This window comes from Suricata suricatta, chromosome 16, assembly GCF_006229205.1.
Source record: "Suricata suricatta isolate VVHF042 chromosome 16, meerkat_22Aug2017_6uvM2_HiC, whole genome shotgun sequence".
In the NCBI taxonomy this organism is placed as follows: Eukaryota; Metazoa; Chordata; class Mammalia; order Carnivora; family Herpestidae; genus Suricata; species Suricata suricatta.
Window position 1 is genome coordinate 4,173,444 of NC_043715.1, and position 20,077 is coordinate 4,193,520.

A 20,077-nucleotide genomic window follows, 5' to 3' on the forward strand; every position below is an offset into this window, starting at 1 on the left:
TGGTGATGGTGATGATGGTGGTGGTGGTGGTGGTGGTGGTGATGCCGGTGGTGGTGGTGATGGTGGTGATGCCGACGACGGCAGTGGTGATGAAGATGGGGAGGGGGAGGGGACAAGGAAGGTCACTGGTGGTGATGTGCCTGACGTCGCTGACAGGGAGGAAGTACGAGAGAAGAATATGTGGCCGACCCAACCCCCTCCTCCTCCAAGGAGCCCTTGGCCTCCTGAGCCTCATGCTGCTACTCAGAGAAATGAAAGACGACTCCAAAGCAAGCGACTGGAGAGGTCTGACTCAGTCCTCCCGAGAAAAAGCTGGGGACTCCGCCTCAGGAGGAGGGGTCAGCAGGGAGTCTGGGGGGTGGGGGGCCGAGAGAGGAAGGTTCAGAGGCCACGAGGAGACAAGCTCAGGGGAAAAGCAGGAAGAGGGTTCCACAGATTTTGCTTTGTGGTGTGAGACGCTCCCCTTCTGTCAAGAGTCGGCAGCAAAGCCCTCTCTCCCGGCTCCTGGACCCGGTGGCGGAGGCTTTGTGGCGCAACTGAGGTCCTGGCTCAGCCGGGTCACTCGGGGATGATACGGATCAAAGTGGCACCATGTTGGGAGCTGCTCCCCGAAGCCCCGCACAGCTCTCCCGCCCCCTCTGCCAAGACCCCGCCCTCCTGAGCCACTGAGCCAACTGCCCGGCACCTTGGAATTGCGCCCGGGCCCCGGCAAGAAAAGGAAAAACACGCTCTCAAGGAAAGCAAATTAAACCATCCATCACTCTGACTGGGAATTAATTAGCAAGGGACACACAGCTGGAGACAGACAGGGAAACAGAGGCCGGGGCGGGAGCACGGGGAGGGGAGACGCGCACACAGGGAGGTGCGGAGGTGGCCATCCTGGGCCAACACGGAGCCGGTCCCGACCGACAATGATTGGTGGCGGGGAACAGATAAGGTTCTGCTCTCCTAATGCATTTCAACTATTGATTATCCTCCCCGGCAAAGGGTTGAAACCACACTCAATCTAGTGATCAATGGGCTCTGGACAAATGAATGGCCAAAGCGAACGAGAAGATGTAATGTGGTGAGAAATTTAAATGCAAAGAGAAAGCCTGCCAGGAGCCATCAAGCAGAAAAATGAGCTGAAGTCTGCGTGTTAGAAGCCATCAGATCACTGACTGAGGGCCGTCAGAGACCCACGAGTGTAACCCGTTAGCTGAGTTCCAAAAAGACAAGTGATTTTCAAAGAAATACAAATGCGGGGGCGCCTGGCCGGCTCAGCTGGTTGAGCATCTGACTCCTGATTTCGGCTCAGGTCACGATCTCAGGCCACGTGGGGATCCACACCGAGTGCAGAACCTGCTTGAGATGCTCTCTCCCCCTCCTCCGCCCCTCCCCCCCCCGCATATGGGCACACGTGCATACGCCCACACACACTCTCTTCTAAAATTTTTTAAAGGAGTAAAAATGCAGCTTTTCAGATTTTGCCTCCACCACAATCGATGTCTCCCTCAGCCAAGAGACCAACGCCATCAATTCCAGAGGGAGAGGGGCAGATCTGGGGACTGTGTGTTGTGTAGACACAAGGCTCGTCTTCAGGGTCACAAGGAGATACTCAGCAAGTCTCTGACACGTTACTGCACGAGCACCTTTCCAGCAAAGAGTGGCTAGGAATCTCCCCCCACATATCTAGGACTGAGTCAAAGAAAGCACTTTTTTTTTTTTATTTTAACACTTATTTTTGAGAGAGAGAGACAGACAGACAGACAGACCGAGCCTGAGGAGGGGAGGGGCAGAGAGAGAGGGAGACGCAGAATCCGAAGCAGGCGCCAGACTCTGAGCTGTCAGCACAGAGCCCGACGTGAGGCTCAAACCCACAAACCATGAGATCATAACCTGAGCTGAAGTCAGAGGCTTAACCGACTGAGCCCCCAGGCGCCCCAGGAAAGCATTCTTGAAGAGGGAAGGCAGGTAAGGAAGTGGTGGGGATGGCGTCCATTCAGTGTGAGGTTCCAGGGCTCAGGAGATGAACACACTCCTCAGTAATAGTTTAATTTCAGTCATGTTGGATTACGTCAATAAAGGATGTGAAATTATGGTAAAAATATCTGACAATCTCAAAAACTCCTTTAATTCCTCAAAAGGGAATAGGAGGCGTTTCCTATTAGCTATGGATAAAAACACAGTTAAGAACATTCACAGTGCCGCGGTGCCTGGGGGGCTCAGCTGGCTGAGCATCGATCCGACTTTGGCTCAGGTCACGATCTTACGATTCATGAGTTGAGCCCCAGGTCAGGCTCTCTGCTGTCAGCACAGAGCCCGCTCCGGACCCTCTGCGCCCCCTCTCTTTGTCCCTCCCTGCTCATGCTCTCTCTCTCTTGCAAAAGTAAATATTGAAAAAAGAAAAGGGGTGCCTTGGGGGCCTCAGTCGGTTAAATGTCTGACTTTGGCTCAGGTCATGATCTCACAGTTTGTGGGTTTGAGCCCCGTATCAGGCTCTCTGCTGTCCGTGCAGAGCCTGCTTCGGGTCCTCTGTCCCCCCCTCTCACTCTGCCCCTCCCTGACTTGCACGCTCTCTCTCTAGAAAAAATAAACATTGAAATGAAAGCTACGGTGTCTACAAGATCACAATTGATGCTATGAACAAAGCTGACCGTCAAAAGGTAAAACGTCAAAGGCACAAGGGAAGCACACAAAATGGGAAGATGAGCTATCATGAGAGCAGCCGGAGCGAAGTTACCACGATAGTGAAAAGCTGCCTAAGTTCCCCAGGTAAAGACAAGTCCCAGATTTGATAAAATGAGATCCAAAGGGAGGCACATCTAAACTAAAACAGCACCGAGAGATTTACAAAGAAAAGTCTGGACAAAAATCCCACCACCAGAGTTGGTCAAATGAAGAGGACAAGTGGCGGTGTCACCAGAAGATGGGATCGAGAGAACACGGTCTCGCACGAGGTAAAAGGGTCACAGCATAACAGCAAAAGGCAGCGTGCACACCAAGGGCAGGGCGTTACCAAACCATCACGCAGTTGGAGAGAATGTTGCTATAAACATGGCAGTGGGCATTCAAATGGACACAGCCACTTTATAACGCGATTTAGCTTTATGTCAAGAGCCCGGCACTGTTGCTGACTATGAGTCTCTTGTCCAGCAAGAGAGCAGACACAGGATTGAATATGAGAGACGCTAAAGTCCAGGAGGAGACAGGAACCCTGAACAGGGGTTCCATGTCTGTGTTTACTGAGGTCTCAAGATCTTACACACGCGGTGACCGTGGAGAAAACCACCACAGACAGTAGTCATTAACTTGTGTGATTAAGAAGCGAATGGTCTGGGGGCAAGTGGAGTTTGTGATCAAGGTACATTGGCGTCAGATGGAAAGTAATTTCCTGCAGGTGACAGAACAAGTGACTCATGATCCTGTTACACGATCTCACCAACTAACCTCGGGTGCTTTCGCCCAGGGGAGGCGGCTTTCTGCCCTACGCTTTTTTCTAACCCATTTAGGTAAACTAAACCTATCTCCTCACATTGCACGGCTCCTATTCTTTGACTCAGTCATTCCATTTATGATAGTCTATCCCTAAAAAAGGACGCAAAATGCACACGAATGTTCATGTCCCAAGGTTACAGTATAATTAATAGCAAAACCCTGATAATCCTCTCATATGCCCCAAAACAGAGGAAAAGTAAATTTAAGTAAGAATATTTAAAAAGATGCTTCTGGACAGGTTTAATAACATAGGAAAAGTGTTTGTTAAAATATTAGGTGAAAAAAAGCACAAAAAATAAGTTTGGTACCCAGGACTATATTAAGTATATTAAAGAAATTCACAGGGGAAGAGAGGCTTGGAGGTAATAAGGTAAGAAACTGACACAGCAGTGAGGAACAGTGGGAGTTACAAATGGTTTGATATTTTTCCTTATGCTTTTCTGCTTCCTAAATTTTCCAAATTGAATACATACCATTTATATAATAAAAACATAAGGAAAGTCTATATGCACCAAACAACATGGCTAAAAATCCAGTAAGGAAAACCATTAGCAATACAGAGATTAACTAGTTTGGCGGGACAAATCCGCTCCCATGTTCCCACAGGGGAGATAACCGGACGATAATAAATAGGGAAGCAAAGAGCGTTGTTAGGGGTGCATGGGCGGCTCAATCGTTTGAGCATCTGACTTGAGCTCAAGTCGTGATCTCTCAGTGTGTGAGTTTAAGCCCCACATGCGCTCTCTGCAGTGCAGAGCCCGCTTGGGATTCTCTGCCCCTCCCCTGCTGGCATGCTCCCTCTCAAAAATAAATAAAACAATAAAAAAAAAGGCATTGTTAGTCAAATGTGAGTCTTTTTTTTTTTTAAGTTTATTTGAAATATTTTTTTAACGTTTATTTTTTGAGAGAAACAGTGTGTGTGCAAGGGAGGGGCAGAAAGAGAGAGAGAGAGAGAGAGAGAGAGAGAGAGAGAGAGAGAGAGAGAAAGAAATACAGAATCTGAAACATGCTCCAGGCTCCAAGGGGTCAGCACAGAGCCCAATGTGTGGCTAGAACTCAGGAACAGGGAAATGACCCAGGCTCAAGTTGGATGCAAAGCTGACTAGGTCACCCAGGCGCCCCATAAGTTTATTTATTTGAGACAGAGAAAGCATGAGTGGGGGGAGGGACAGAGAGCAGAGTGCGAGAACCCCAAGCAGGCTCTGCACCAACAGCACAGAGCCCGATGCGGGGCTCAAACTCACCAACTGTGAGATCATGACCTGAGCCGCAGCTGGACACTCTACCAACTGAGCCCTCCAGGCGCCCTGGTATGAAAGTCTTTAAACTGGACAAGAAAGATTACTGGGCCTCCTATCAATATGCCCTCTGGTTAACTGAGTCTTCCCTTGTTGGGGGCTCCTTTTAAAACTCTGTCGAATGTAGAACAGTGAGGGTACTGAAAATAATTCTTCTCTACAGAAACGCACAGGAATTTTGTCCGGCAGAATGCAACTGGCTGTCGCTGGCACTGTGGACAGTGCCCAGTTCTGTGCACCGACTCACAAACTCACTCAGGGCTCCTGGTCGCCTCTCTCCATAGTGTATATTTTTGGAGTTTTCCTTTGAGCAAGCTGAAACATCGTACTGGTTCTCACGTGAACCAATGAGTTTTTTAAAATATTCACATTGCCTTAAAAAAGGGGGGAAGGGCTCCTGGCTGGCTCAATTGGTAGAGCACGTGACTCATGATCTCACGGTCATGAGTTCAAATCCCACACTGTGGGTGGAGTCTACTTAAAGATCAAAAACACTGGGGAGCCCGGGTGGCTCAGTCGGTTAAACGTTGGACTTCGGCTCAGGTCATGATGTTGTGGCCCGTGGGTTTGAGCTCCGCGTCGGGCTCTGTGCTGACAGCTCGGAGCCTGCTTTGGGTCATCTGTCTTCTCTCTCACTGCCCTTCCCCCACTCCTCGCATGGGTGTGCATGCATTCTCTCCCTCTCAAAAATAAACATAAAAAATTTTTTAAGTTAAAAAAATTAAAACTTAAAACATTGGAATATTCAAGTTCTGTGTGTTGAGAATAGAAAACTAAGACAAATAATGTAATAATTCTTTAATTTCATTCTTCAGTCATAAGATCATAAATTAGATCATGAATACCTTTAAAAAAATTTTTAATGTTTGTTTTTAAGAGAGAGAGAGACTGTGTGAACAGGGGAGGGGCAGAAAGAACGGGAGAGACAGAATCCGAAGCAGGTTCCAGCCCCTGAGCTGTCAGCACAGAGCCCGACGCGGGGCTCGAACTCATGAACTTTGAGATCGTGACCTGAGCCGAAGTCGGACACTTAACTGACTGAGCCCCCCAGGGGCCCCCATCATGAATACCTTTTTAAATAGTGGCAATACAGTAAAAGAGCTAATGGTTTTGTGTGAAAAGTGTACACCCAATCCAAATAGATCTAAATACGTGATATGAACTCTATTTCTGGAATTAAAAAATTTTTGAAGAAAATTCGCATCTGCAGAGACCAAAAAAAAAAAAAAAAAGCATTAACTGAGTTTTCTCAATTTTGAAACCAAAACTTAAGAAGTGGCTGGTGATATTAACATCTGTAATATAAATTAAAATGTTGCTACTGAAATATTTCTACTTGTACAAGAGACACGATTTCCCCTTTCTACAATGTATCTTTTAATAGCATGTACTTCATAACAAAGGGCAGCTATTTTCCCATTTCGTATTCTGAAAAGTAAGATCCAGCTCATTTTCTCAAGCATCTACGAGATCATCAAAACAACAACACAGGGCACTTGAGTGATTTGGTTGAGGATCGAATTCTAGACTTCGGCTCAGGTCACGATCTCACGGTTCGTGGGGTCGAGCCCACGTCCACTGTGTGCTGACAGTGCGGAGCCTGCTTCGGACCCTCTGTCCCCCTCTCTCCCTGCTCCTGCACGCTCTTCCTCTCTCTCTCAGCAATAAACATTTTAAAAAATCCAACACCATGAAACACTAGAGGGGAAGCCTTCCGGGTCCCTCGGTTCCGTCTGAACACAACAAGGTGAAGAATGAGGTCCGAGAACAGTGAGAGAGGAAATACTTAGATGTTACAGTCATGGATGCGATGAAAATATCAACAGTGAATGTTTGTTTTTTTTTTTTTTAAAGTAGGCTCCACACCCAGAGAAAAGTACAACCTAGGACTTGAACTCACAACCCTGCGATCAAGCCCTGAGCTAAGATCGAAAGTCAGATGCTTGGGGCGCCCGGGCGGCTCAGTCGGGTAAGTGTCCAACTTCGGCTCGGGTCATAATCTCGTGGTTTGTAGGTTCGAGCCCTGCATCGAGCTCTGTGCTGACAGCTCGGAGCCTGGAGCTGCTTCTGACTCTGTGTCTCCCTCTCTCTCTGCTCCTCCCCCACTCACACTTGGCCTTTCTAAGTAAATAAATATTAAAAAAAATAAAAGTCAGATGCTCAGCCACCTGAGCTACCCAGGCGCCCCTCAAAGGTAAACGTTGCCCAGACGTGCAATGGAATGGTTATGTTCTTTTGATAAAGCAGTTTGAAGTTTTAAAACAGCAGCAGCAAGCACAAGCCTCTGGAGATGGAAGAACAGGAGGAAAACTGTCAGGAAATTTAAATAAATGTGTTGGGGGCTGGTTATTTAGAGACCAATCAAAACAGGCCAGAACGTCACGTGTTCATGTTGAACACTGGGACCAAACAGGACACAAATTAAAACGAGGCTCAGGCTGTAACAGATGTCTTATTGCGCTTTGTCTGCATGACGTGCCTGTTTTGTGTCAAACAAGGTCTTAGATTTCTAAAAAAAAAAAAATCATCGACAACATCCAATGCATAACTGACCACAGCACCGAATGCGGCCATGATGGTTTTGGTGGAAACTATGTTAATGTGGACACAAAAGTGACACTTCACAGAAGCTAGTATTGACCTTTAAAAAAAAACTAGGGGCACCTGGGTGGCTCAGTTGGTTAAGTGTCCGGCTTCGGCTCAGGTCATGATCTTACGTTCGTGGGTTTGAGCCCCGCGTCAGGCTCTGTGCTGACTGACAACTAGCTCAGAGCCTGGAGCCTGCTTCCGATTCTGTGTCTCCCTCTCTCTCTGACCCTCCCCTGATCGTGCTGTCTCTGTCTGTCTCTCAAAAAAAAAAAAAAAAAAAACATTTAAAAAAAAACTACTAAAATTGGGGCACCTGGGTGGCTCAGTCGGCTAAGCAAATGACTTCAGCTCAGGTCATGATCTCAAGGTTCATGAGTTCGAGCCCCGTGTCGGGCTCCGTGCTGACAGCTCGGAGCCTGGAGCCTGCTTTGGATTCTGTCTCCCTCTCTCTCTGCCCCTCCCCTGCTCATGATCTGTCTCTGTCTCTCAGAAACAAATAAATGTTAAAAAAAAAATTTTTTTTAACTACTAAATTACTCTTCTCCCGTTTATACCTCGACCCGAGCCTCATGGATATTATTATTATTATTTTTTTTGAGTGACAGAGAGAGATAGTGCGAGCAGGGGAGGGTCAGAGAGAGAGGGAGACACAGAATCGGAAGCAGGCTCCGGGCTCTGAGCTAGCCATCAGCACAGAGCCCGATGTGGGGCTCAAACCCACGAACCGCGAGATCATGACCTGAGCTGAAGCCGGATGTGCTTAACCGACTGAGCCCCCCAGGCACCCTAAATTCTATCTTTTAAGAGAAAAATGATTCTGTGATAGAGAAGCCAATTCACACACAGCAAATATTCAAAACGATCTACAGTTCATTCCCAAAAGGACATCCAAGACCTCAATTCCTAAGAGACAGAAAGAGAGAGAGAGAAATCGCTCAGCTAGGGGGATTCGGCACGGCGATAGAGGAATTCTCCCGCTTTATCGCAGGAAGTGAAGGATTGTTCCACAGAAGAACCTCGAATAATAGAATCCACCCCATCAATAGCTTAAGAAAAAATCATGTAATCACAAAAGCAATTTAAAAACTTCACTACCTCCTCCGAAGACAAAATTTAACGAAGGGAAGGCAGAGATAAAATTTTTTTTAAACCGGCTGGGAAGGATGCTAAAAAAAGAGTTGGTATTAATATTGTAATTAGTGGAGAAATACTGGAGAGATGCACTCGAAAATCAGGAGAAAACCACGCCGCCTGACGTGGCACGGGGCCAGGGCTGCAGGGCCTGGGGCCACACGCCGGAAACGAAGAAATGCGCTAGTTCACAACGCCTGCCAGGTCCGCCAATCAGCAAAAGCAAACGAGTCAACACAGGCGGGTGATGGAAGCAAAGCGTTTGAAATAACCAGCGAGTTGCATTTCCACAAACGCAACTCAGCTGGAAAACACACGACAGAAAGAAATGCCCGTCCCCCCGCCAGGCACACACCATCCCGTGTGCCTGCTTTCCAAGAGCAGAGAAGCTCCAACACTGGTCTAAGTTGAACAGATAGATATTAAAATCTGCTCCTGGGGTGGGGGGATGTTAGATCTTCCCCTGCTCTGAACAGTGATCCACCGAAGACCAGGAAGTAACCGTGTGGGTCAGTAACGCCTCGAGACGGCACTGCTGGGAAGGGGCTCCGTCTCCAGGAGCCCCTGTGGGTGGGGTGCGTCCCCCAGCCCGTCAGGGGCTGAGCTAGGCTGACACCCTTGTCCGCACAGGAACTCCAGAGTCTGGGGATCAGGCCCAGGAAGAAAGGGACTCTCTAACACACGGATCATGTGATCATGTGAAAAAGTCTAATACGTTAATACATCGAACGCACTGAGTACCCTCTGCAAAAACACGCAGAATCAATCTTACTTCTGCCTGGGCATACAGCAGGCGCCAAATGATAGAACAGCCACAGGGGCTCTGTGCCAGGCTCTAAGCTAAGCAGCTTGGAGACCTGACTTCAGTCAGTCCCCGCATAAGGCAAATGCTGGAGAAACTGAGGCCTGCCGGGGGAAGAGACTGGCTCGGGGTCCTTCACCCAGGTCTCCGTGTCCCTCCCGGGCGGGTCCTGCTCCCCACTGCCCCCCTCCCCGCGTGCCTTGCTCCCCTCCTGGCCGATCGAGCCCCCTGTCACTCCCGGGCAGGCCCGGACTCCATCCCTCCTGCCGGGTCCCTGACTCAGTTTCCCTTCTCCTTTCAGCCAGCAGCTGTGGCCGTCTAGCAGTGGACTCTGCAGGGTTCACCTCTCCGCTGCTCTGACACGGGGGCGGGGACAAGGAGACAGCGGCTACCCACTGGGCAGCAGCAAGGATTAACCTGAAGCTGAATCCGAGCCGTCGGGGGGGGGGGGGGGGGTCCTTGGCAAACTTAGTGCCTCCTCTCTGGAGGCAGCGAAGGAGCACGGACCCCCGCCCCTCCAGCAGCGGCCCGCCCAGGGGGGCGGAGACTCGGAGGCTGGGGGCCGGCCGCCTCAGCCCACATGCCCTTTGACAGAGACGGCCCGAGGCCCAAGCTGGCCAGCCCTGCCTTCCGCCCCCCATGACACGTGCAAACAAGGGGTGACAGGGCTGTGGGCTGAGCCCCTGGTGCCACATGGGAGACCCCCTCCTCCTCCCCAGGAGCTGCCCACACCGGGCCTGCTCCTGACACGCCTCACGGTCCTGCTGCCCGGACAGGGTTGTCACACCAGACACAGTTCCACCCGGTCCAAGGACCCCGGCGGGCTCCGGTGGCTGGCGCTCCCTCCCTATGGCAGCAGGCACCAGCTGTGCCCGATTCTGGGAAAGGGCCTCGCTCGCCAACCAGACGCCGCTGGCCACGGCCACTCACCCAGCCAGGGCACTCCCTTCCCAGTTTCACTCAGCTCCCTCTGGGAGCCCCAAGTAAAGGCCCCCCAGGCCCGAGCCACCCAGCCCCTGTCGCCACACCTCCAGGCACCCTCGGGTGAGGATCCAAACCAGCACTCGGACCTCGGAGCCGCCCACACCCACTGACCTTCTTGGTGTAGCCCATGGCCTTCAGGACGGAGTGGTTCAAGGTCTCCAGGGAGGCCAGGACGTCCTCATAGTCCCCCATGTGGTCCACAAAGTAATCTGAGCGAGGGGAAAGCAAAGGTCAGGAGTCACAGGAGGAGGACTGGAGCCCAGCCCTAGGGCCTTCCCATGAATCCCACCTGCACCCCCGTCGCTCCCGGGGCCCCTCCCCCACCCCAGCTTGGTCCCTGCAGATCTGGGCACCTACCGCACAGCTCCTTGGTGTCCACGTGGCTGCAAAGAGAACCAGGAGACTCGGGTCAGGCCGGTCCCGGCCCATCTGCCTTCCCCCTGCCTCCCTCAGCATGCATGCATGCATGCATGCACGCACGCACGCACGCACGCACGGCCCCTCGCTGGTCCTACGCAGGCCGTGCCTCTCCTCCTGCCCCCGCCCACGGGCCTGCACCTGAGCCGGGTTCACAGGTGAGGCTGCAGCAGGTAAGGGATGCCCCTCCCCCACCCCCGGGGGGTGGGCTCTGCCTCTGAATGTCCACACACGGACCAAGAATGGGGCTAAGTCAGGGGATGGGAAAAGGGAGGGGGAGGGACAGAAGGTGCAGGGCCCAGGACGCCGATAGGTTGCCAACAAAACTTGCAAGACACACTACCCCCGGGCACCCCTGCCTGCTGGGCTCCTGTGGCCCATTAAACCTGGCTTCAGAGGCTTTGCCAGCCCTGTCTTGGAAGCTCCTTGAATTTGCATCACACATTAAATGTTCTGACAAGTCCTGCAGAGAGGAAGCCTGTTTAATTGTGCTTAAACTAGGATTTTACCGAGCCTTCTGGTCCATGTGAACGGTTTTGGGCAGAAAGCCTATGTAGCAGCCCAAGGAGCAGACATTTACAGCTCACACCGCAAGGAATGCCGGAGAAAATAATTCTAGAAGCCTTGAGAGTTCTGACCGCCTCTAAAGTCACGCACCCACATGGTTAAACCCTCTGACCGATGCGTCCTTCCCATGACCGTCTGGCCCTACACAGAAGGCACCGTAAGGACGAGAGAACCAAGAACACGTGCCTTGGCCACTCAGAGGCCTCCATCTGTTCCCAGAAACAGAGCCCTTCACTGGGTCCACAGCCGGAAGCTGTTTTTTCAAGCAGCCCTCCTCGGACCAGGCCGCCCGGCCACCTGGCCCCCAGCCGGTGCCTCCCAGGACACTCTCAGCCCCAACCTCTGATCACCACCGTGCTGGGTCCCTTGCAAACCGGCTTGGTGGCAGCTCCCTGCCCAGACTACATCCAGCCTGAATCAGGGGACCCCAACTCCTCACATCTGCTCCATGCAGCCCCCCAGAGCTCTGGTTCCCCCCGCCTGGGCGGGGCCTAAGGGAGGTGGCTGTGTGCGGGGCGCAGAAGGGGGCTGGGCCTCATCCTGCCTGGGGAAACCCCAGGCCAAGAGTGAGGCTTCGGGGCCGAGTGTGAGTGGAACATGCACTTGGTGCTTGACTTAGGGCTGGGTGAGCCAGAGTGCTTGGTTAGCTGAGACACGAGGTGGGGGGTTATGATGGGGTGCATTAGACACCGAGTTGAAGTGGGGTTAAAGTGAGAGCTAGGATTAGTACCTGGTCCGTCTGGTTGAAGACGGGACCAGTGAGGACCAAGGTCACAGAGTTAACCTTGGCACTGGGGTCAGAACAGGGTCGAGTTAGCAGAAGGGTGAGGTCATTGCCCACTTCCCCTTTCCATTACCCTGCGTAAGCGCTGCAAAGCGTGGGGTCTCTTTCTTAGCCGCGTTCAGAGAAGACCACCCCGCCACTAACCCGGCAGCCTGCCCGCGCCCCCAGGCCACCCCAGCCAGCGGGGGAGGGGGACAGACAGATGGGGTTTGGATCAGCGAGTGTGGGGCGTGTTTCAGGTCTCCTGCCCGTCTGAGGGGGTGGGAAACGGAGCCGGCCCACTGGCTGAGGCGGAGGATGCTCCCCCCGCACCCACCGGACGCCGGCGGGGCCCTCACTCACTTGGTGTTGTCAGAGTCGATCGTGTGGAAGAGATCCTCCAGCTCCTGCTCGTTGAGGACGCCATCTGCGAAGAAGAGCTGGAACTCCTCCAGGGACAACTTCCCATCATCTGCAAGGCGGAGGGGGCCGGGGGAGCAGCTGGGACCCTCTGGCCTGTTGTGAGGACTTCACAGGCAGGACTAGGGGCTCGAAGCGGCCAGGGACTCTGGGAAGACAGGCCCCAGGCTCCCACCTGGGCAAGCCTGCCAGCAGGCTCCTGCACGCTGACCTCTGCCCTCGCTGCAGCCACAACCCCTTCCTCAATGATCTCGGCCAGTTCCTGCTGCTCCTTAAAGGAGCCGTGTCTGTGGGGGGAGGGGCATTGAAAGGGAAGGGCCCCCAGCCCCTCAACAGGGACCTCCTTCCCTTACTTCCAGCCGGTCTGCAATCAAAGTCCCTGCAGGCCCATGTGGGGCTTCCCTGTGGATTAGAAAGAGGAGCCCTCCTTGGATGGGGGAGGGGGGGAGGTAGCCCTGCATCCGACATGCGGGTTGGGGGTGGAGTGCAGGCTGGATCTGAGGGCCGCCCGCTCCATCCGGAAGGGCCAACCACACACCACCTAGTCGGGCCCAGAGCAGAAATGTTCTATCGTATTGTAGTTTTTAAGAGTTTTTTTTTTTTTTTTAAGTTTTTACTTATTTGGGAGAGAGAGATAAAGCTGAGCAGAGGCGGGGAGAGGAGCAGGGAGAAAGGGAGAGAGAATCCCATGCCCAGCACCGGGCTTGATCTCACGACTTGAGCCAAGATCAAGAGTCAGACGCTTAGCCGACGGTGCCACCCAGGTGCCCCTTTTTAAAGATTTTACCTTTTTATTTTTTTTAATGTTTATTTTTGAAGGAGAGAGAACGTGAGCAGGGGAGGGGCAGAGAGAGAGGGAGACAGAATCAGAAGCAGGCTTCAGGCTCTGAGCTGTCAGCAGAGAGCTCAACACGGGGTTCAAACCCACGAACCGCAAGCCCATGCCCTGAGCCGAAGTGGGAGGCTTAACCGATGGAGCCACCCAGGGGCTCCTTTTTTTTTTTTTAACTTTTTATGTTTTATTTAATTTTTGAGACAGGGAGAGACAGAGCATGAGAGGGGAAGGGACACAGAGAGATAGAGGGAGACACAGAATCTGAAGCCGGCTCCAGGCTCTGAGCACTCAGCACAGAGCCTGATGTGGGGCTCGAACCCACAAATGTGAGATCATGACCTGAGCTGAAGTCGGAGGCTTAGCTGACTAAGCCACCCAGGTGCCCAGCTGCTCCTTTTTAAACATTTTGCTTTTTAAGGACTCCCTGCACCCAACGTGGGGGCTTGAACTCACAACCCAGGATCAAATGTCACAGGCTCCACCCACTGAGCCAGCTGGGTGCCCCCGGGTCATTCTTGGATTTTTATGGGCTCAGGATCATCCATCTTTGCTCCCAGAAATGGTGCAGGGGCTCAAAGGAGGGCAAGAGGACCAGCTCAGCTGGGGGAGCCCTCACACCTCGCCATGGCTTCTCACCCCTCATAAAGCGTAAAGCGTTGGCAGTGGTGGGGGGAGAATAGGGATGTGCACTGGGTTCAGAGGCCAAGGTCAACTCCCCAGCGTGCCTGATATCAGGCTCATGTTTCAACATCTCAGAGGGAAACGAATTTGTAGCTTTCAAAACAAGGGGCACCTGGATGGCTCCGTCAGCTGAGCCTCCGACTTCAGATCAAGTCAGGATCTCACAGTTCATGAGTTTGAGCCCCGTGTTGGGCTCTGAGCTAAGAGCCTGGAGCCTTTTTCGGATTGTGTCTCCCTCTCTCTGCCCCTCCCCTGCTGTCTCAAAAATAAACATTGAAAAATTAAAAACAAAAGCAAGAGTCCGCCGGAAATGAAGCAGACAAGCCCGCCCGCCCACACACGCACAGGAAAACCCGGCGTGGACAGGCCGGCGACCCCCACTGTGAGGCACACGGACTCTACAACGGCTCTGTCTCTTCTGTGAAAGCGGAGACTTTGCAAGTTTCCCCTGGCAAGACCACGGATAGAATTAGGAACCGCCACGCAGAATCACGGCGACACGCGGGCCTCTACGTGTTCAGTCTTCACAAGACCCCTATTTTATGAAGCAGTAAACTGAGGCACAGAGCAATTACAGGTCCCACAGCTGGAGCCAGAACCCTGGCCAACTGGCTCCCAGTCCCTGCTTTGACCCTGACTCCTGGGCAGAGTCTTCTGAGGAGACCCCCTCTCCCCCACCGGCCACAGGGCGGCCTGGGAGCTGAGGCCAAGTCCATGCCCGGTGGAACTCTGCCGTGATTGGTTAATCATGGCTGCCTGGGCATGGGGGTGGGGGTCCCCCTGCCTGTCTCCTCCTGCCTGTCTGGGTCCCCCCATCCAGGGTGCACTCGCCGCCCGCTGGGCCTCCTGACCACAGTCCTCTGGGCTGACATTTACCTTCAAGGTCCTGCCAGGGTGCTAATGAGCCAGATCAGCCAATGAGGGCGCGAACATCTGCCCGGGTCTCTGCGCGTCAGAGAACAGCCCTGGACCCCCGGTCTCAGCAAGGACGCCGAGTGGGCGGCCGGCCGGCCGTGTGCAGGTGTCTTTGTTAATGAGTGTGAGCTCGGCCTTGGTCACGTGACCTTTCAAACGGCAGGAGTCTGACGGTGTCCACGTCCCTGGAGAGGAACACACTCTGGGGCCCGCCACCTGCCACCCTGCCAGGCTCCAGACGCCTGAGGCTCAGCCTCCCCTCAGGAGCCTCGACGGGTCTCTATCCCAGCGCAGAGGCTTCTGTCCCGGGAGCCGTCGGCACAGGCCGGCCCAGAGGCTTCTGGGAAGAGCCCATTTGCTGCCTTGGACGCCTGGGGCGGGGCCCGCGGGACCTGGGTGACACCTCTGTGGGTGGGGCCCAGCTGCACCTGCTTTCTCCCATCCAGACGGGTTCTCAGGCGGGGCTGGGCGGAATCAGCACTCCGCCTGCCCTGCTCCCCAGCTAGGGGTCTCCGGTCCTGCGCTTTCACAATCTGGGCCTCGCTTTTGTCATCTGTACAATTAGGGCAGGTGCTTCTTATCAGCTGGCTAAGTGAGGCCTCCGTAAAGTCGATGAAGGTGTGGGTGCCTAATGGGTACTCGATGGCCTCTGGCGGGTCCCCGCGGAGCACAGAACCACACAGCTGCGGGGGGCCACAGTGTCCGAGGCCACGGACAGTGCTGGGCTCAGGGTCTCCCCCCACGTGCATGCCTGGGCCCCGCTCGGGCTCCATCAGGGCCCTCGGAGGGGAGAACTAGGGTTATTTACAGATGGGGAAACTGAGGCCCCCAGTGGACTGGCCTGAGTTCAGTTGTCGAGTGGCGGAGCCAAGACTCGAACCCAGAGTCCCTGTGACAGACAAGGGACTTCTTCCCGGAACCGACATCACACACCCACGTTAGCCCCGGGGACACCCTTACCAGGGCCGCTCGGCAGGGGCCAGGGAGACCCGAAGCCCCAGGAGGAGGATGGGCTCAGCCCCACGGAGCAAAGCCGAGGGACCCCCAGCTGCGCTCAGGTGGAAACAGGGCCTCTGACAGGGTGACAAGTGACCGAGAGGAAACCTGGGTGAGCACCCCCGCAAGGCCACGCGCACACGGTGCGTCGAGCGGTATTACAGACACACGGCCATCCAGACCCACGGACGCCGGCGGGGAGACGCGGTCAGACCCACAGCCGCCCTCTGCACGAACAGACCCGGTACCTGGAAGCCCACAGACGTCTGTGGGGACCTACTGCGCGTGGGCCTCTGGGCCACACCAGGGACAAGCCCCTAGTCCTGCCTGTGAAGTCCTCACAACAGGCCGGAGGGTCCCGGCCATGCAGCCCAGACCACCGCACACTGAAGTTGCCAGAGAGACGCCTGCGTCAGGGATCGAGCCCCTTGACCCCCTGCTCTGACCTCTGAGACTGCTGCTCCGAGATACCATGACCCCTTCTCGGGTCCCTGAAACCCTCCCCCCAGCCCCCTCCCTCTGCCCTGCTCCACACGGGAGAGTCCTGGGTCCCCATCGGCCTGGGAGGGGCCACTGTCATGTCCGAGGAGGGGGGCAAGGGATGGAGACCCCTGGGCAGCGACTTCCAGCCAGGCCTGCGCACCCCCGGCCCCCGAGACCTCGTGTCGCACCCCCAACATCACGGGGGGAGGGTCAGCAGTAGCATCGGGGGTCAGGGAGGGAGGGGGTGCTGGGGACCCAGGTGAGAGCCGCCGCCTTCAACTCCAGCCCATGCAGGAGGCGCCGGGGCCTGAGGGCCCCGGGGACAGGCACTGGGCGCCCTGTCCCCACCCCTTCCCCGGCAGATGCCCTGACACCTGATCAGTTATTTTCTCAACAAACAAAACAAACCCTGAGCCCTGCCTGATTCTCTTTTTAAGTCTGTCACCATATTTCCTCCCTGCGTTTCCCGGACAGCAGGGCAGCGGGCAGGTTAAGTATTACCATCCCACTTTAGAGACGGGACAACTGAGGCCTATGGAGAGACTATGCTTGGAAAAAGTCCACGGAGAGTCGCTCTGGGCCTGGGAATGAGGACAACGGTGTTTATGGGAAGTTGGACTGAGTTTTGCCACAACTGAGGCTCAGGCGGGCCCTGGGAAACTGGTCGTTCTCCGGCCGCCACCTCCCGCACACGGGCGGGAGCCTCTGCAAGAAGTCAGAAGTGCGGTGTCACAAATTTGCTGGCCACAGTGACGTGCCACTCACGTGGCTGGGGAGGAGGCATGACATGGGGAAAGTTCCGGGGTCTGCAGCGCAACCTTGACTGCCTTCGTGCAGCTGGGTGACCCTGGGTAAGTCACTTAACCTCTCTGGGCCACTAGGGAACTGTCAGAACAGGGGCGCCAGCAGCGAGTGCATGAGGCCGCGGTGAGGGAAACATGCGCCGAGGCCTAGAGTGAGGCTGGGGGCTTCCGTAAAGGGGGGTCCCCGGGCCCCCCACCTGGGCCGCTCTGGTCCAGCCCAGCTACTACATGGAAGACGTCTTGGCATCACAGACAGCAACGTGTTGAATCCCTGTGGCATCCCTACTGCGAAGGAACCACGGGAATCCCCCGACACAGATAGGGAAACTGAGGCACAATGCAGCACCCACATGTGGTGTTCTGACTTCAGAGTCCTGTACTTGTGACCTTTAGGTTCAAGGTCGGCCATGCCCCTATAGCCTCTCGGCCCTTCCCCCAAGGGGTCAGGACAGAAGGACCCAGGGCCTCCGTCAGGGGGCAGCCTGGGAGGGGAACTCACCATTTTTGTCCGCACGTCGGAAAATCTGCAGGAAAGAGGAGTTGAGTCAGCGGGGAGGAGGGGAGGCGGGCAGAGGGGCAGGGGGGCGGGTGCCCTCCAGCGCTTCGGCCTCATCTTGAGACCCCACTCCCCCCGAGGGGGGGCCTGGGAGGCTGAGCCACCCCTCCCCGCAGGAGGAGACCCCCCCACCCCAGGATCCAGGGCTGGAGGGGGAGGGATGTTCCAGGCGGAGCCCCCCAGCCGCCTGGGAGGAAGCAGCGCCCACTCTCCTCCTGTGCAGCCAGCCTGCCCACGGCCACGCTGCCAGCCACGCTCGCACACGCGGGGACACCCACGCGCTCACACCAGCCGCAGGCTCGAGGGCGTGCCACGCTCAGAAGCCGCGTCCCGTGGACGCCCGAGGCCCCGGTCTCCACCAACGAGGTGGCTTAAGTCTGAACAGAGGTGTCTGCCAAGGGGCCCCGGGGGCCTGGTGACTGGACCCACCAGGGGCAGGACTGGGTTATGTCCCTGGCGGGGGAGCGGGCTGCAGCAGGTCACCAAGACCTCAGAAAACCAGCGGCAGGTGCAAGTCTCTGGCTGCTGTGGGAGTGGATGGGGGAGGTGACAGCCCAACCCCCGCCCCCCAAACTTGAGCTGTGACCCCATAGCCCCTCCTCCTGGTTTTTTTGGGAGGGGGGAGCCTCGCAGATGATAAGGGGGAGGGGGAGGCCATCCCAGCTTCGGTCCTTGCCCTTCCGCCAAGGACAGAAGCCCCCCCATCCCTCCTAGCGCCTGAGACGTGACAAACTGAGGCAGCAGTTCATGAAGGGACTTCTCAAATGTCACCCCTTCCCTTAGCTGAAACCCTCACCTGGGGTTCTGAGCGGAGCCACCGAGGCAGGGGCAGAAGGGAGCAATTATCTCAGCACCAGAGGGGCCCATGGGGGGCGGGCACCACACCCTCGCCCCTGACTGCAAAGTTCCCGAGGCCAGGGTCCACCCTCAGGTGCCAACCCCCCTCGGATGCATGAAGAGTGAATGATGCAGACCACGTGACGTGCTCTGGGAGTCCGATCCCCACCCCCGCTCATCACCCCACTTCCTAGATGAAGAAATGGAGGCTCAGGGCGCCAGAGCCCACTACCTGTGCTGTTAGATGCAGGAGGGGTCGGGACGGGGCTTCCCTGCAAGGGCGGCCCGGGGCTCTCCCCTCCAGAGCTATGCTGGGGTCCCTGAGAGAGAGGATCCGACTCTGTGTGTGTGTGCGCGCGCGCGCGGGCGCGAGTCTGGGGGCACGGCAGCTGCAAGCACACACACAGCCACACAGCACAGCTCACCCCTCCCCGCCCAGCCCTCTCTGCCCGGAGCCAACTGTGGGTTCCAGGAGAGACTCCCAGCCAGCCTCACTCAGGCAGGACTCCCAGAAACCCCGCTGGCACGGGACCCTCATGGGGACATGCACGTCCATGGCTCTGCTGTTACCGGCAGGGGTGGTGCCCACGAGAGAGCCCCCTCCGCCCCACCTCGGAGCCTCCCCCCCACAGCAGTGAAATCTCCCTCCCACTCCTTGGGCGTGGGTTGTGGGAGGAGGTGGGCTTCCCAGAGGTGGTGGTTTGGGTCCCAGCGGGAACGAGGTGGGGGTCTGAGTATGGGTATGGAGGGACAGAGGGGGCTCCGAGTGGATGGCGGGGGGGGGGGGGGCTGTGGAGGCCGGGAGCCCAGAGGCATCCAGGCTCAGAGCAGATGGGGGTGGTCCTGGCTCCATTTGAAGAGGGGAAGACGGGTGAGGAGGGGGCTTCACTTTCAAAGACATGGTGGCTGGAGTGGAAAGGGGCTTTGGGGACGAGAACACTAAGTCTCAGGGTCTACGCCGGAATGGGAAAAGAGGGCCCGGAGTTAGGGGTTGGAAGAGATGGCGGAAGGGGGGGGGGTGTCTCAGAAAAGTAGCGATTCAGGCGGGGACCCGGGATGAAGAGGAGGAGGGGGCTGGAGGCGGCAGGGCTCGCATCCCTGACAGCGGATGGGGGAGGTGCAGGGCTGGGGAAGGGCTAGGGTTCGGCCAGCATAAAAGTAGGGGGGCGGTGGCCAGCGAAGGAAACCAGGGCTCGGAGAAGGTGGGGACCCCGAGAAGTGGAGGGAGGGGGCGGGCGGAGGAGAATCGTCCCGGTCCGGCGACAAGACTAGACCGCGATGGAGACCCGCCAGGACTTGGAGGGGCTGGGATCGTGCTGTGGGACGCAGAGGGGCCGGGTGCGGGTCCTGCGGCGGGCCGCCGAGGGGCCAGAGGGGCCACACGGGGGGACAAGGGGGCCCCGGGGGTCCCGGCGGGGACGCAGGAAGGCGGCGTCGGGAGGGCCCCGGGGGGAAGGAGGGGGCCCGGGGTCCCGGCCGGCGCGTACTCACGTCCAGGATGACGGCGGTGCCCCCGCGCGGCG

General features: G+C 56.0%; 1 protein-coding gene across 1 annotated transcript in view; it reads right to left on the minus strand.

Moving 5' to 3' along the window:
* The window catches only part of NECAB2 (N-terminal EF-hand calcium binding protein 2), a gene marked incomplete at its 5' end in the record, with an annotated part of 29,926 nt that extends 9,851 nt beyond the window's left edge, over window positions 1–20,075 (minus strand). Inside the window, 5 exons of the mRNA XM_029926142.1 lie at window positions 10,393–10,490; window positions 10,639–10,664; window positions 12,392–12,500; window positions 17,661–17,685; window positions 20,046–20,075. Of these exons, the coding sequence (XP_029782002.1) occupies window positions 10,393–10,490; window positions 10,639–10,664; window positions 12,392–12,500; window positions 17,661–17,685; window positions 20,046–20,075 (288 nt within the window). The remainder of the gene's footprint in view (window positions 1–10,392; window positions 10,491–10,638; window positions 10,665–12,391; window positions 12,501–17,660; window positions 17,686–20,045) is intronic.
* Between the last annotated feature and the right edge of the window lie 2 nt (window positions 20,076–20,077).